We start from the raw sequence: 16,125 nt of genomic DNA, 5'->3' as shown, positions 1-16,125 counted from the left end.
AGGTGCTGAGCGGGTCCGTGCGCTTTCGGAGAGCCGGGGAAGATACAGTAAAGCTGGTGGGAGAGGGAGGGATGAGTCCCCCACCCGCTCGTCTGCGCTGAACCTCGCTGAATCTGAGGACTTCTCCTTCCCTTGGCTGTGGGCGCTGCGCAGGCGAAGCTGGAGAGCAGGTGATCTGTGTGGTCCCCCTCAAGCAACAGGTTACCGGTGTTTTAGGGGACAACTCAGCCAGCAACTGAACAGGCCTTCTGCAACTTAAAGAGAAAAAATATCGTCACATCTCCAAGGTTTATTTATTGTTACTGCCTGTGTCAGCTCACATACAGCCAGGATTGCTGTAAAAGAAAAAAAACCCAAACAACTCATAACTTAAAATTCCTCCTCACTGTTACCAGGATTTCCCACAGCATTGAAAGGGCAGGACGGAGCAGGGACCCCGCTGGGATGTTGTGGCACGTTGCTCCCCTTCCCGTCCTGGGGAAGAGGCCGAGCTCACGCCTCAGCCCAGCGCCCATCCCAGCATGGCTCAGGCACGTACCCGTGTTCAAGAGCTGAGGAGCACTCTCGGGGCTGCGGGTGAGGTATGGCAAGTGGCTCTCCTCAGATCATGGTATTATGCTCTAGAAAATGTAACAACAAAGTAATTTAATCGATTTAAAATAATGGAAAATTAATAAAGAGGAGAAACCCCCAATGACTGGTCTGCTAAGGTGGTTGTATCATTTTTATCAGAAGTGCCTTTGCTGCTGCTAGGAAATATTTCAAGGTGTTGGTAGATGAGGAACTTACTTACCCACCTGTAGAAGAACCAAATCAGGCTTCCCTGCAAGTCTGGATTTTACATGCAAAACAAGGAGGGCGCAAATGAGTGCTTCATGGTTTGGAATAACACGAACTTCAAGTCTCTGCGTACACAGACCATGAGAAACAGGTTCCTTGAAAGTGGAATTATCCAGTCTGGTTTCCTCCTTGCTTTTGTCTTTAGTCTCCTAAACTCCCTCACCTCGGTATGTCAGTGGAGATCTGTGGTTAATAACCACAGACCTCCACCGACATACCATGTGTGATACTCCCAACAGGCAAGAGAAAACACATACAGTGTTAATCTGGAGTTACATATGTGCTTCTTGGCCAGGTAGTGCATCTCTGGCTGCTGCTTGCAGTGGTGGGATCGGCGAGGACAGGTTTCCTCTCCCTCTGCACCAGTTGGGAGCACATTTGGAGAATCACAGAATCATTAAGTTTGGAAAAGACCTTTAAGATCATCCAGTCCAACTGTCAACTCATCACCACGATGCCCACTGGGAGCAGTCAGTGTGGATTCATCCACCTTCAGCAATAACCTGGCTCTGCAGATGCGGGGAGAATAGGGAAACTCACTTACCTTGACGTTAGCAAAGGCATCACTGTCTCCCACAACACTCTTGTATCCAAGTTAGGATGTAATGGTCTGGATGGGTGGACAACCAGATGGGTTGAAAACTGTCAGGATAGTTGGTGGAGCTTAGAAGGAGCTGGTTAATGGGTCATCTCCACCTGACTGCTGGTAATAAAAGGAGCACCGCAGGACCTGGCCTGGGATGAGGTGATGGAGAGCTCCATCACTGGTTTTTCAGACGATGCCAAACAGGGGGACTAGTCTGTGTGCTTGAGGACAGGGCTGCCATCCTGAGGGACCTGGACAGGGCGGAGGAATGGGCCATGAAATTCAACAAGTCCTGCACCTGGGTGCCAGGGAGCCTTGAGGGCAGGCTGCTCCCTGGGCATGGGGACGGGGAGCACAGCACCATGGTGGGCAGCAGGACTTCATCAGGGCCTGCCCCAGCATCTGGGGCAGCCGAGAGGCCACATCACCCAGCAGGCTCGTGAGGACAGGACAGGGCTGAGGTCAGGAGAGGACATCAATGTGCAGATCAGGATCAGGCCCTGTGAGGGGAACTGGGGTCAGACACAGCTCTGGGATGGCTGCAGGGCCCTGGGGATGTCAGCCTGCCGGTGGGGCCAGGCTCAGCGGAGCCCATGGCCGGCCAGGCAGCGCTGTGGGGAGATGGAGACCGATGTCCTACAGCATCGCTGAGGCAGGGACTGATGACTCCAGGCTGGGCTGGAATGGTGTCCTGGGCCGTGGGCAGGGTGGGGGGGAGCCCTGGGGAGGTGAGGGTTAGGGCTGCTGGTGCTCTTGGGGCCCTGTCCCTGGGAAGGATCCACCCCTGCGCTGGTACGGGCTGGGACCAGCTGCCGGGTCTGAGGAAATGATGCTGAGGGTCTCGGCGGGCAGCGAGGGGGATGTGGGCCATCAGCGAGTCCTGGCAGCAACGATGGCCAATGGCAGCCTGGGCTGTGTGAACAGGGGCAGAGCCAGAGGTCAAGGGGAGTCGTTCTCCTCCTCCACTCGGTACTGGTGAGACCACATCTAGCTAATGGTCTAGCTTTGGGCTCCCCAGTACAAAACATCAATGTACGGGATCAAGTTCAGGGAAGGCCACTGAGGTGGTGGGGCTGGAGCGCTGTCCCTGTGAGGAAAGGCTGGGGGAGCTGGGCTTGCTCAGCCTAGAACAGAGATGGCTTTGAGGAGGGGATGGACCTTACAGAAGCCCCCAAGTGCCCCTGGGGAGATCATCAAGGAGATGGTGCAGGGCAGAAAGATGAGAGACAACAGGCATAAGTTGGAAGAAGAGGCTCAGCCTGGAATGGTTCCTCCATGAGGACAGTCAGGTAGAGGCACTGGTTGCCCACAGAGGCTGTCCAGTCTTCAACCTCAGAGATTTTCAAGCTTCCACTGGATGAAGCCCTGAGCAGCCTGGTCTGAGGTTGGAGCAGAGACCTCCTGAGGTCCTGCCCAGCCTGGGCTACCCTGTGATGAGACAATGAGATTTCTGTCCCTTCTTTCAAATGTAATTGAGATGTTAGAAAGGTCAAAGGTCATCTGGGGACACGAGTGACCTAATGGGTGGACAGAGATCTAGAGAGAAATGTTTATGACATTTCTAACCTTCGCTCATAAACATGTTTCCTTCTGAAACCAGGCAGAGGGATTATGTCACGGAACTCAGGTACCACATCCACTGGCTGTAGTAATTAAAGCTGAAAGACAGTGGTGAGTCTCACGCGCTGTCACACTGCACATGGCAGCCAGGCTCCACTCAGGCCCAATTCCAGCTGAAGTGATTTTCACGTGGAGCTCATCACCTTGTAAAACTGCTCATCAGATACCACCCTTGGCTCCTGCGTGGAGTATCGGCTCCTCAAGGCAAGTTGTAGGCGTGAGGCTCGCTACGGGCTCAACATGTCTACTGTAAAGATGCTACTGCTGATGGAAAACTGTTTGTGTACTAGAGACTGATCAGGTGGCAGGACAGGAGAAGGCAGCAGTGCTGGATCATTAGCTGCCCAAGTGCTGCCAGCCAGCGCCATGGCAGGCAAAGGATGCGCCTCGCTCAGCCGGCACCTCCTTTGTCGGTGCCAGGCAGGCCCGAGCCACCCGGCCGGCGTGACCACCACCTGCAGCTGCGTGACGGACCCGGCTGGCTGCCCTGTTTTACACCGATGGCATCGTTTGCTGTCGGCACCCTGGCAACAATACTAAGATGCTGGATTTAATTTTTTTTTAAATAACCTGTCTGTGGCATTCACAGTAAGTGAAAAATAAACACAGCACCAATAATTATTTTCATTTTAATGCAGAATATATTTCAAACAAATAATTTAAAATATGAAAATCTTATAAATTATGAATGTTTATGGAATATACTTTTGCCAAAGAAAAAGCTTGGAAGAGCGAAGGTGTCAAAATCTGTCTCCTAAACCAAATGATCTGATAGCTGATGGCTATTCAAAGGGTATTTCTCCCCATGTTTCCACGCAATTGACTGTGTTACAGAATACCAGTGTTCATGGTAAGTATTTGTTTACAGATCCTCAGTAGGCTGCAGTCTTCCACAACTGATTTATGACCATAAGCAGTTTTTACTTGCTTACATTAAATCAAGCCACCTGATTTCCTGTACATACATGGCATAGCAAATGAAAAAAAAAAATATGCCAACAAGGTGAGAACTTAATCCAACTTCTGTTGAACAAGAAGAAAATATTTATTTAAAAAAATAAAAATGTTCTAAACCATCCACTTCTATTCAAGAAAAACTGTATGACCACTTACTTGCCTTGTAAACATTTATTTTATTATTCTTTACCCTATGTAGGCTGGTATTCCCCATTTTTGGATTAACATATTTTGCAGAAATGTACAGCAGCAGAAATTCCTCACTGATACTCAGCTGGTTTTATTGTCTTACTCTACAGAATCCTGTACATACAGAACAGAGCTGTTTACAGAAAAATATAATTTCTCCTTAGATTACCACATTTTAGAAGACTGCATTTATACTGGTTTCCTTCCAGCACTGCACATGTCAGCATACATTTACATCCTTCCAAAACAAGCACGTTGTAGAGATTGATTCTGATTATAAATACATATTTTATATTAGTCCTTCTATACACAACAAAAGACAAATTATCCCAGTATAAAGTAATAATACTTATATATCGGTACAGATTTGAACTACAGACCCACTTCTTTAACGAAGTTTACAGTATAAAAAAATAAGGATACCAGTTACCTACTATAATATTTTCATCTTTTAGTATCTTGTGGAGTAGTCAGTGACACAAGCATTGCTTGTTTTGAGTAAAACATATTATTTTAAAATACCAGTATACTGTCCTTCCAGGTACAAAAATATAATTATGTCCTACAGAAATTTTATTGAATTAAAAAGTGTATCAAAAATACGGATCAACATTTTAGACCATATGTGAAATTAGAAATAAAGTAGAAGTAAATGCATAATTATTTAAAAATACTATCTTCTGGCTCAGTGAGCCACTTCTGATTTTGCATAAAAAGAGACCAAAGCTTAGTTAGAAATTTAAAGGCCAGGGATGAGTTTTAGCCACTGAGTGATAATACCACATTATTAGCGTGGCCAAAAAAGAGCCACTGGAAAATGTCTACAGCCGTTCAGTTCAAAGGACAAAAAGCACCGCGGTGTCAAGAGGAATGGCTGAAAAATACCAAAAAGGGACGGTGAATTGTCAAAAGGCAAAGAGCATTTCTTACTGGTTTTATTTACTTCACATGTAAAACCCTGGCGCAGTTGTGGCCTGGCCAAGTGCCTTCCCAGGCCACTTCAGGTGGTGCTGCCCTGAAGATGCTCAGCAGCTGCAGGTGCCTCACCCTGGGACCAGCCCAGGACAGGGCCAGTGGCAGAACTGAGGGACATAACAAGTTGTATCGCTCACGACTGTCTTCCCACTATTAGGACAACTTAGGATTCAACCTATGAGGTTTAGATAGGAAATAAATAGGGTAAATCTTTCTGCATTTTGCATGGTTTAAAGGGTTGGATTATTCACCCAAATTAACCTGTTCCTAAATCAACAGCAGTCATCCGGCCGTTCATCTCAACTGCAACCAAACCTGTGCTGGTTATCAATCTCCCATGTCTGAAAAGCAGATTTCCATGCTCAGCTGTGTTTCTTAACAGGAATTTTGGTGAGTTTTCCAGTGCCCTTTGCTGAAGTGTTTCCTATGTACTGGCAGTACTTCTGCAACTCACACTGCTCATTGCTCTCGCAGTGCTGAGGAGAACAATCCCGGTGTGGAATCCACCTCAGGTGAACAAGCACGCCTGGGGACACTGCTGCAACGCTTCCCAGGAATGCAGAAAAAGAACATTCATACAGAATATGCTGTAAAAATTGAACAGGTTTAGTTTTGTGGTGGTGTTTGTTGGGTGGGATGGATTGGCATTATCATGCATGATCTGGTATATGAGGAAAATTGGAGAAACAGCAATTTATCAGCAAAGTAACCTCTTGTTTTTCTGTCAAGTCTTGTGAGAAAAAGTAGCTCAAGCTAGAATTTATCCATTCCAGCACAGAGTAGCTGGCAGGAGTCTAAGCCACTGCTTGCTGACTCAGAGGAAAGCCATCTCTGGAGTTACACTGCCCAAAGCTCCACAGTTGTTTACCTTCTATTATTTTAGGAAGAGATTTTTTAACATTCTTTTTCCCTATGAGGAGAAACAACAATGGTGAAGCCACATAATTAATACAAAAGTCAAATGCTCAGCTAACATAACATACTAACTTCTTGAAAACTAATGAAGTTGTACCAATTTACGGCAGCATAAGAACTGGCTCAAAGTATTTAACATGCTTTTACCTGCCCAGAAACTACCAAGCTATCGTGCCATCTTAGTACCATGGGTCCTTCACAGCTCCGATTCTTTATCTGTCTCATCTAAGTAGTACTCATCGTCGGTGGTGGTGTCACTGTCTGAGTCCGAATAAGCTGCTGGGTCTTCCCGGTAGATATCAGCCGGCTCTCGGGGGGATGAAGCAGCCGATGACATTTTGCTCCCAGCAGAACTCGAGCTCAAAAGCTCAGCCCTATTTATAGAAGGAGTCTCTCCATCTCTGAGAGCACCAGGGTTATTGAGAAGACAAGGTCTCCACAATCGCCCTTCTGTGAGTGACCTCTTGATATTTTCCAGGAAAGCCAACTGCTGTTCTTTGCCAAATATACCAAATTCAACAGAAGGATACATCAAATTTCTAGTGCTGTAACATTTTTCATCATCTGATGCCCAGTTTTCATTTTCATCACAGGACAACAGCTCTGAGTAAGATTTAAATCTCTTCCAATGTACACCATCTTTTGGTAGAATATTGCCTCCCGAGGCAAAGGTCTCGTGGGCATCTCGAGCACAAATACTCTCAGAAAGGTGACGCTCACGCTGACTTTTGGCGTGACTCTTGCACAGCTGATGATAGCTACGCAAGTTAGCGTTTTTTAAATTAACAGACTGAGAGGTATTTTGACACTGACCAAGCACTGTCTGGGAAGTCAGGTTTTGCTCTGGACATATGTCTGCCTGCAAGCAGCTGTTTACGTATGTGTTTGAGTTTTTGTCAGTTAGAAGTGGCAAGGGAGGACTGCAGGCACGACTGCTAGTTCTTCTTTTCTTATCATCCAGTGGGTCTGATGTAGTAGCACTGGGAGAGGTGGGCTGGCTTCTGCTTTCTAACCTGAGATCAAGTGTTTGGGAATTCTTATTTCTTGTGGTTACTGCTTTGTTTGGAAAGAGGGTTGTAAGACTTGGCCTCTTTTCCACTTTCACTGTAGGTTTTTTGGGACCGACGGCTTCATTCTGGGTGTATGAGCTTGTAAAAGACCTCCAATTGGTGTTATTAACAAGCAAAGAGGGATTATTCTGATTTTCAGTCATATTCTCAGCTGTTCTTGATCTTGGCATATTCTTATCAGGGTCCAGACTGTGATTCTGATTTTCATTGTCCGAGTGCAGGAATGGCTGGTGGGAATCCGTTGAAATCAATGAGTCAAGGGACATGTTGACCTCTAAAGAAGTGACACTTCCATCATTCTGTGAAAAAATGTTACTTATGTGTGGTTTGGGGGGTAAATTTTTACTAGAAAATTTTCGACTTGTTTTGTAAACAGCTGCCAGTTTATTTTTAATTGAAGGCCTGTTTTTCCTTTTTTCTATATCTTTGACTTTGTCTCTTGTGCAGTCAGAGAGAAGCTTGTTCTCATCTTCTGCACTCTGTGTTATCTTCTGATCTTGTGTAACCCTGAGGACTTTATCTTTACAGTTCAGGCTGTCTTCACAGGGCCTCTCTGATTCCTGCAAACCACTATAATCTTTGCCCATCTGAGAACTCTGTGAGTTTTGCTCTTTTTTAACTTTTGAATTCTTTAATTCAGTATCTGCACTGACTGCTTTGTCTAGCTGAAGTAATGGATCAGCACCGGAGGCTGTGCTTACCTCAGATGCTTTGTTCTGAGACTCCGAAAGCACTTTGCTACAGGAGTTTAAATCATTTGCATTTTTTCTTGAACTGCCAGCCCTTAATTGCAGTCCACTACATTTATTATTATACAGAGAGGTCGTTTGGTGTAGGAAATTTACTCTCTGTTTGACTTTGGCACTATCCCTGCACGTGTCTTCCGCAGGAGGAAGCGGCATGTCAGCACGCTCTGTGTTACTGTTCCTTCCAAGGGAGCTCTTCTCTCCTGGGTGGAGGGGTGAACTGTTCAGATTGTTACTGGTGTTCTCTTTAGGGGGCTGACAGCAGTTTCCTGGGTTTCCCTTCTGTGTAATATTTTTATTTGTTGAAGTAGAATACAAAGGATTCTCTAAACATCTGCCTGGCTTGGGAGGGGTTGATAAAGTGGACATTAGCGGTGTGGCAGCTTGTAAAATTTCCTTTTCTTTTACACATATTTCTGTATTCTGGATGCATGAAGCATCAGAAATGGCCTTACCTGACTTAGCCACTATTGCAGTGGATTGTGGACCACCAAAAGAAGTTTCTTTTGCCACCATGTCAGAAAGCACATTTTCTGCTAATGAATGATCTGCTGAACTATCTTTCCCCTTATGTACCACACTCACTGATTCTAAAGTACGTATCTTCTCAGAGGTAGGAGATAAGTGGGAATTCTCTTCTGCACTATCAACGGCAGTTCCTAAGTTCTGAGGTGTGACCAGAGCTGAAGATACTTGGTCAGAAGAATATGAAGGCACCTCTTTTTCCAAAGTACTGGGGAAAAAAACATTTGCTAAACTGACATGACCTTCGTTTTTCTTGTTTTGTATTCTTGGTGACTGAGCATTTTCTTTGGGACAAGGTAAATCTGCATCCTCTGGATTATCTCTAAAGATGTTACAAAATGTTCTTGAATGCCTCCGGGGTAATGTGTAATATATTGAAACTAGTTCATGATACTTGACATGATCTTCATCAACACAAACTGTAAATGTGCTTGTAGTTTTATATTTCTGCAAAAAATTTCCCCTCTCCTTACAATCTGAAAACACAGAGGATTCTCTTCTGCTTAGATGTTTACATCCGTCTGACAGTTCAACTGACGTGCTACTAGTTACTGAATCATTAGGACTTTTGGTTAAAGGACTGGGGTGATCTTTTTCTTTGTTACTTGTAGCAGCATTTAATGATGCTGATGTTAAAAAGGAACGTTTTGAGTCTAAACAAGACACACCTTTCTGATTAGAAAAACAGGCATCAGCTCTGCATGGAGCTTCAGACCTTAAACAATCGTATGTTGTTCTGCTTTCTCTAGGTAAAGAGATGGGTGTATCTGACATAATACTACCAGCAATGCTAGCTGATTTTCTAGGCAAAGTGTAATAAATAACAAGTGGGTCAGGAGATTTGAGGCTGTTTCTGCTAGGGGAACCAGTAATGCTGCAGCTGCTGGTATGTCTCAGCAAGTTGTCCTGCTTGTGAAGCCCTTCAATACAAGGTGAATTACTCCTTATTTTTCCTGTTTCCTTTTCAAGGCAAAAATAACTTAAACTCTGTTCAGAGGTCTTGGGGTCTCCATCAAAGCTACGCATATAAATATTTCCAGAATTTCCATTTTGTGGAGAACTAGCACTGAATTGACCATTACAGTCCTCAGTCACTAAAGTGCTTGTATTTTGCAGTGCTTTCTGTGAAATCTTTTTGGTAACACCTATTCTGCTCGCTTGAGCTTTTTTCCCACCTTTTGCTTGAGATTCAGTAACTGTGCAATTTACTGAAGAGCTCATTAGTGTTCCTAAACTCTTAGAATTATCTTTATGAGAAAGTGCTTGTGGAGAGCATTGTGAGGAGTCAGACGAACCTTCAGGAGGACAGGCCAATATGCCTTGAGAGTTGGCTAACTTTTCAGTGGATGGAACAGGAGCAGCATTCAGCAGTGAGGACTGTCCCTTTGGAGTGGCCTGGTTAATGGCTTCTGCACTCCGATTATCCCGTTTGATGCTCTCTCTTTTTGCTGCATAATGTTGATTATGTTCCCATTCTTTCTGACTTGGAAGAAAAGGTTCCTTCCTGCTCTCATCAGCTGGCAAAACACAGGGAGGCTGACTGGACACACTGTTGGGTGGGCAATCATTTTCCTTCATTTGAACATTTCTTTTATCACCATTTGATGTATACATTTTTGCAATATCTCCTCTGGCAGTGCCTTGGGTTTGTCTCCTTGATCTCACTGTGTTAAAGAGAGATGCGTCGCTTTGCAGCGTGGCAGAAGCAGGGCTGTTAGAGGGAAAACTCTGGGCGCTGATGTAGTTTGTATCTGCTTGTTGAGAAACCAACCGCAACGGCATGTCTTCATCTGGCAGTTTCATACCTTCAGCCTTTTGTAGTTGTGCAAAGTCTGCCTTAGTACTTCTTTGGGTAACGACAACTGAATTCCTGTTCAGTCCTGCAGCTTTTGTTTGGTCCTTCAAATTAGGAAAGACTGACTCATCAGTTCTGATACTAGATGAGGAAACTGAAGAGTTACAACTTAGCCAAGGCTGACAGCCCTCAGTGAATTCTGAAAAAGTTATATCTGCACTTCTTGTTATCCTTTTGATATTTGCATTTTCTGGAGAATACATGTGGAAATCGTTCTGCAGGTGCTGTGAACCAAACTTGGCATTCTTTGTATGTGCCCACTGCTGGTCATTTAAATTAGCCATAATCGCTTCAAAGCTGGCATCAGGGGAAATAAACGCGTCATCACTGTAGTACGGGGGGATATCAGCCCAAGAAGGATAGCTGTCTCTTTTTCCATAAAGGGAATTTTTTTGGTTTGCATACAACTTGCCATGAGAAGAAGCATCTCTACAGTAGGATCTAGAGAGATTATTTTCCGATTTGTATAATGGATAATTTTCCCAGTTATCAAAGGGCAACGGAGAAGCAGCTTGGTCAGGGCAACTAACTCTACTAAAGCAATTGCTGCTTGAAACAGATCTTCTGTACTGGTGTTTTGAGTGGTAACATGCATATTTCTTGGTTTCCTGCAAAGGACTAGGATATCTACCATGGTCTGTAGCATGAAACTCCATCAGCGATTGGGTTCTAAACACTTTTTCTTGAGCTGATGTTTGTGCAGGAGAGTCTGGTGTGTTGTTCCATACAATAGAAGACAGAGGAATTCTCTTTGGGTTCTGTCGACCAAACCTTGGTACAAAACCATTGTTGCTCTCCCTTGCCAGCGGATACTGTAATCTAGATGCTGATAGCTGGTCAGAAGATACTGATGATGGACATCTTCGAAGGGAACATACAGAGTAACTTCTGCCTGCTGTATCCCTGTTCACACAGCTCTTGTGCCTAAATCCACTGTTCTGTGTTACGGAAGGAGGATATAAGCTACCTTCTGAAGACCGTCCAAAAGAAACAGAAGACAGCCTGCTGCTTAGCAGATGGGGATTTCCATCGACTGGATCACCATATCTGTAATCTTCTTGAAATGCTGTCTGGTGCCAGTTTATATATGCACTGTGTAATTTCCTTGGTCTGATGAAAATCTTGTGTTCGTCTTTGGCTCTTATTGTTCTCAGTCCATCTGGGAAAAATGTGCCAGGCGTGTCACTCCAGTCATTTCTGTGTTGCCCCCTACTAGCAGTCTGCCTCGTTGAAGTAGGGAATGCACTACTGTATTGGACATTTGATGCACTGCTAGTAGGAACTGTCCTGTCCAATGGGTCTTGGGCTTGTTCCTGGGCCAGCTGGTCATCTAGATCATTTAGAACTGCACAGGAAAAAAAAGATACTTGGTTTTGTTTTCTTTCATAATCTTATGACTATTTATGTTAAAAATTTTCATGTACTACATTAATAATCAGAAATTGTTTTGAAAGGAGTCAGCTTCTCAGCGTTCAAAACCCTTCCCAAACCACAGTCTTCCTCCACAGCACCTTTCAGCAGTCACCTATTATGATTACAAGGAAAGAAATGAGCTTCTCCATGACTGATCTTAAAACTGCTCTTTAAGTAAATGTGAGTGTTTATGATATTTAAAAGAAAAACAAAACAATTTGAAGTCTGAATTCTTACTCATGCGCTATATATGTGCACGTGTGTTAACTTCCTAAGTCTAGTTTGTAAACAAAAAATCCCTGAAAATAATTCAGCAGGCAAACAGGGACCTTTCTGTGTGCTCACAAAGTTACGATGTAACTGTAAGAAAACACAGAAACCTGCAAACCATCAAACAAGCTTATTCAGTGGTCTGGCATGTTCACCATTTGTTCTATTCAGAACAGACATTCTCCACTAAACTGTAGCTTATCACTTTAAAATGAGCACTGAAAATTGCATTTTCTAGATAAAAAAGGGTATTGAAACACTTAAGAACCTGTGTTTCATTCTATCAACAAAGCTGTATTTATACATATAGACAGTCTCAGGAACTGGGGTTAAACAGTATATACAGCTCAGTTAACCAAGATGCTCAGTTATAAGACTGAGTGACAGCAATGTATTTGAAGCATTTTTATTGGCAAAGCCAATTATGCCCTCACTAACTGTATTCTTTTTGTACTTTGAAAATAGCACACGTAAGATATAAACACAAATGGACTGGCTGTATTGTTGAAGCATTTCCTAATCAATTTAAATAAAAAAGACTGACTGATTAGTCATTACAGATCTGTGCTAACAGCACAGAATCATTAAGAAAGAACTGCTAGATATGTATAGTTGGAATAAAAGGTGATACAAAGGTACTAATTTTTTCCATTTTTCTAAGTTTCTCTTCAGCACAGAAGAGAGAAGACTCCTGAGAGAGTCAATTTAGAACAAGAAAAAAGATGAGTTGTTTCTGAGTCTTCAATCTGGAGGACATCAGGCAAGTTTTTCTCTGTCAGTGGGCAAATGTGCAGAGTTATGACTGACACCCAAAAGCAGTGACAGGCATGTGAGTTTCAGACGAATCACTGTCCACCATGCAGTGCTCTCCCCTTCCAGCACTGCCAACTCACCCACTGCTTCCCGATCATGCTTTCAATCCATGCTCTCTTGTAATTTTGGGTGGTAAAAAGTAATATTCGTGGACAATTTTTTGCATAGGTCTGACAAAGTTTATGGAAGAACATCTCTGTACTCCCACAGGCTGGGTCTGATCTTGCCTCGCTTCCCAGCAGTGAGACAAATAAAAAAAAAAAGAACCAGCAACTTTTGACTGGGGCTAAAAGGGCTCCCAGAAAGCTGTCAGAATGCCACAATGCCTCGTGCTTCTGTGGTTTGAGCCTTTACAATTCATAAAACCAGGCCCAGTAATTCATCATTATCAAAATTATGCATGCAGGAAACTGGGATGAAATTCTTCTCACATAACTGTATGTCTGCATCTAAAGGATGCAATATGGGCTGCTGTCAGAATCAGCACAGACCAATGTATGCTTTTAAGGTGTGACTCTTCTGAACTGGTAGGAGATGAAATGCACTCTTGAGTGATCAGTGACACACCTTGAAGTCAATGCCAGAGCAGACATTCTGCTGTCACACGAAGCTAGCAAAAAGTAGCCACTATGCTAGAAAGTAAAGAGCCGTATCTTCACAGCTTATGCTTTTGCAGAAAATTCTCTGAAAGCAGTCACCACAGTCACTTCTGGTAACAATAATATCAGAACAAAGTAAGGACACACACTTACCACTGAAAAACTCCTTCTCTAGCTGTTCATTCCATTCCTGTGTACTTTTCTCCATCATTTCATTTTGGTTTGCATCAAAAGAATGACTACTTGTTTCAGTTGACATTGGGGAATTACATATTTCAGCCTGTAAAAAATTGTAAGGCAACATGATTTTAGTTCTACATGTGGGTTCAAATCACGTTTCACAAATGTCACATCACAAATCAGGTCACAAGTCACAGAGATTAGTAAACTCTTTGTGGGTCCATTAAATACTGTATTATTAAAATATACAACTGAAGATTGCAAAGATGCATGCATTTTAGAGATTATTAGATATGCAATAAGGAGATTTGTTTATCTTGTCCTCCTACTGTAGCATGTTTTAGATACATGAATTATAATGACCTTATAATAATGGGCATAGTTTACTTAATTCTCTCCATATGCACCCTTATTGCATTCTCTCTCTTAATTTAGTTTTTCCTAATAACCAGCACATTTTAAATTCACACACTGACCTTGCAATAGAGATTTAATAATTTAACACCACAGTCAATTTTCTATTGCCAGACAGCACTTTAGGGGGCTGTGATAAATTACCTTAGCAGTGGGGAAAATGATATCCTATTCCCCATGTGAGTTTAGTTTACATGTTAAGCTGGAGAGGTTCCTGTCCCATCCATATTTGTCTCACCTCACAGACTCAGATGGTAGAAGTGCAGACAACTATTGATTTCTTTTAGCTGAGACTCTTCCTCCTTTTTTAATAAAACCCCTTACTACTTTTTAGTTTTCAATATTCGTAGTATTTTACTTGTCTAGTTGTAATAGTCTATTTATATAATATGCAGGATTCTCTGATAAGATCTTTGTTCAGTCATATATTAATATAGATTATGCCTTTGTTTTTGAAATATGAGAGAAGGGAGGTGGCCAATTTACCTCCTCTATACCTTTGATTATATACTCTATACCTTCTTAGTCCTCTCTGTGGTTATACTACATAATTGAAGAGGAGGAAAGACATGTTAGTAATACAGGGCAATAAAGTAATTAAAATAGCAAATATCATCCTTGGAGGAGATCTGGTTATTTCAACAGCGTGCACTTAAATTACATCAGAAATAAATCTGTTGTTTCATCCTTAAATTGAGCTTGTGCTTATAAAATGGAACATTCAGACAAAAATAATTTTGTACTGTCAAAATTTACATTTACACAGTAGTTCTGCACATGGAGATGTTACAGGAGATGCTCTACCTTACTGCCTGCCCAAGTCAGCTACTTTTTTTCACCCTTGTACAAATGAAAAGAAACAAAGTAAATACACTAGATTATTTATTCAGTGTGAATTTTGACCTATTTGCAGGTTGGTTACAGTTGCCAAAATCTGTGAGGGTTTTGGTTTAGGAAATAATCCATGCAATTGTTCCCTTACTAGGAGAGAACTGAAACCTGATCAGAGCTAGACTTAGGGCTTACCTAGGAAAGCTTTGGACTTGTACAGTTAACAGGGCAAGCTCACTCTGTTGCATTCAAGAGGTTCACAACACAGACATTTTACTCAACGTTTAAAACAAGAACTGCAAGAACACTATTTAAACAGGCATCGTATCAACAGCCCAAACAAAGGGGACCAGGTTTTGAAAAATCCGTGGTTTAAACACTGCTGACAGTGAAGCTGATAAGCTACTTACCGTTGCCATTTCCTCCCCTTTCGAAGACAGGCTTGCAGAACTGTCATATCTGTAGGCAGAAGGATTTAAACGTTGGTTTTCAAAAGGAATGTGATGCAATTTTACTAGGTAGTAAATATCCAGCAGTTTAACAGCTATTGCGAAGCATCTGAAATAAGACTGTTCTATGAAGAATTCATCCTTTCCCCCCCAAAAAAATGCTGGGGAAATGTACCATTGACTTTGGCTTTGTCAGCTTGCAAATGTCATAGCTTGCACAGCCAAGAATGAACTCAACCTACTGATACCTCAATGTCTGCAACAGCCATAAAGTAATTGTTTCGATCCAGCATTATGATAAGATGGTATTACTTCCTTTTCCAAACAACAATAACTTAGTAGGTACTACGAATAGCCAAAGTTAACTACTTGTGAATCTGTATCTGCAATTCTATTGTTTTTCTCTTCCATTTCACCCTGCTCAGATGCAGAGCTGTGTTCTGCCCCTGCAAAGGAGAAGGGACAGGCAGCAGATCGGTTTTGGAGCGAACTTTGGAACTTGCTGCTACTCACCCGAAACAGCCTTAATTTACCAATTTTTAACACATGGTAGAAGGCTCGTCTGCTTTCCTAAGCTATATAGGACTGCAAGGGCTTGTCAGAGAACTGGTTAGAGTGTCTGTGAGTAATGCAGTGGTTAGAACAAGCTGAGAAGCCCTGAACATAAAAGGCATTCTGTTCTACAGGGTGACCTGCAGACACACAGACACAAAATAAACTAAAGAAACAAGAACAGGACTTGACTTCACTGAGTCTGCTCAATTCTGCAGATCCTTATTTTACAACTAAGCAAACACAGTTCCTGCAAAAGCTCTGAAAGAAACGTTGCTCAGCTTGTGCTTATTGCCAGTTCTTCCCTGTCTCAGAAACTGTTTTTT

At 42.9% G+C, this 16,125-nt stretch overlaps 1 protein-coding gene across 1 annotated transcript in view; it reads right to left on the bottom strand.

The window, feature by feature from the left end:
• Positions 1 to 6,278: 6,278 nt before the first annotated feature.
• The window catches only part of EXPH5 (exophilin 5), a 13,788-nt gene continuing 3,941 nt past the window's right edge, over positions 6,279 to 16,125 (bottom strand). The window contains exons 3-5 of the mRNA XM_029086058.1: positions 15,209 to 15,257; positions 13,527 to 13,653; positions 6,279 to 11,623 (exon numbers count right to left, since the gene is read on the bottom strand). Coding sequence (XP_028941891.1) covers positions 6,279 to 11,623; positions 13,527 to 13,653; positions 15,209 to 15,257 — 5,521 coding nt within the window. The remainder of the gene's footprint in view (positions 11,624 to 13,526; positions 13,654 to 15,208; positions 15,258 to 16,125) is intronic.

Source organism: Antrostomus carolinensis, unplaced genomic scaffold (assembly GCF_000700745.2).
Source record: "Antrostomus carolinensis isolate BGI_N321 unplaced genomic scaffold, ASM70074v2 scaffold47757, whole genome shotgun sequence".
Classification (NCBI taxonomy): domain Eukaryota; kingdom Metazoa; phylum Chordata; class Aves; order Caprimulgiformes; family Caprimulgidae; genus Antrostomus; species Antrostomus carolinensis.
This window is presented reverse-complemented; position numbering and strand designations above follow the sequence as displayed.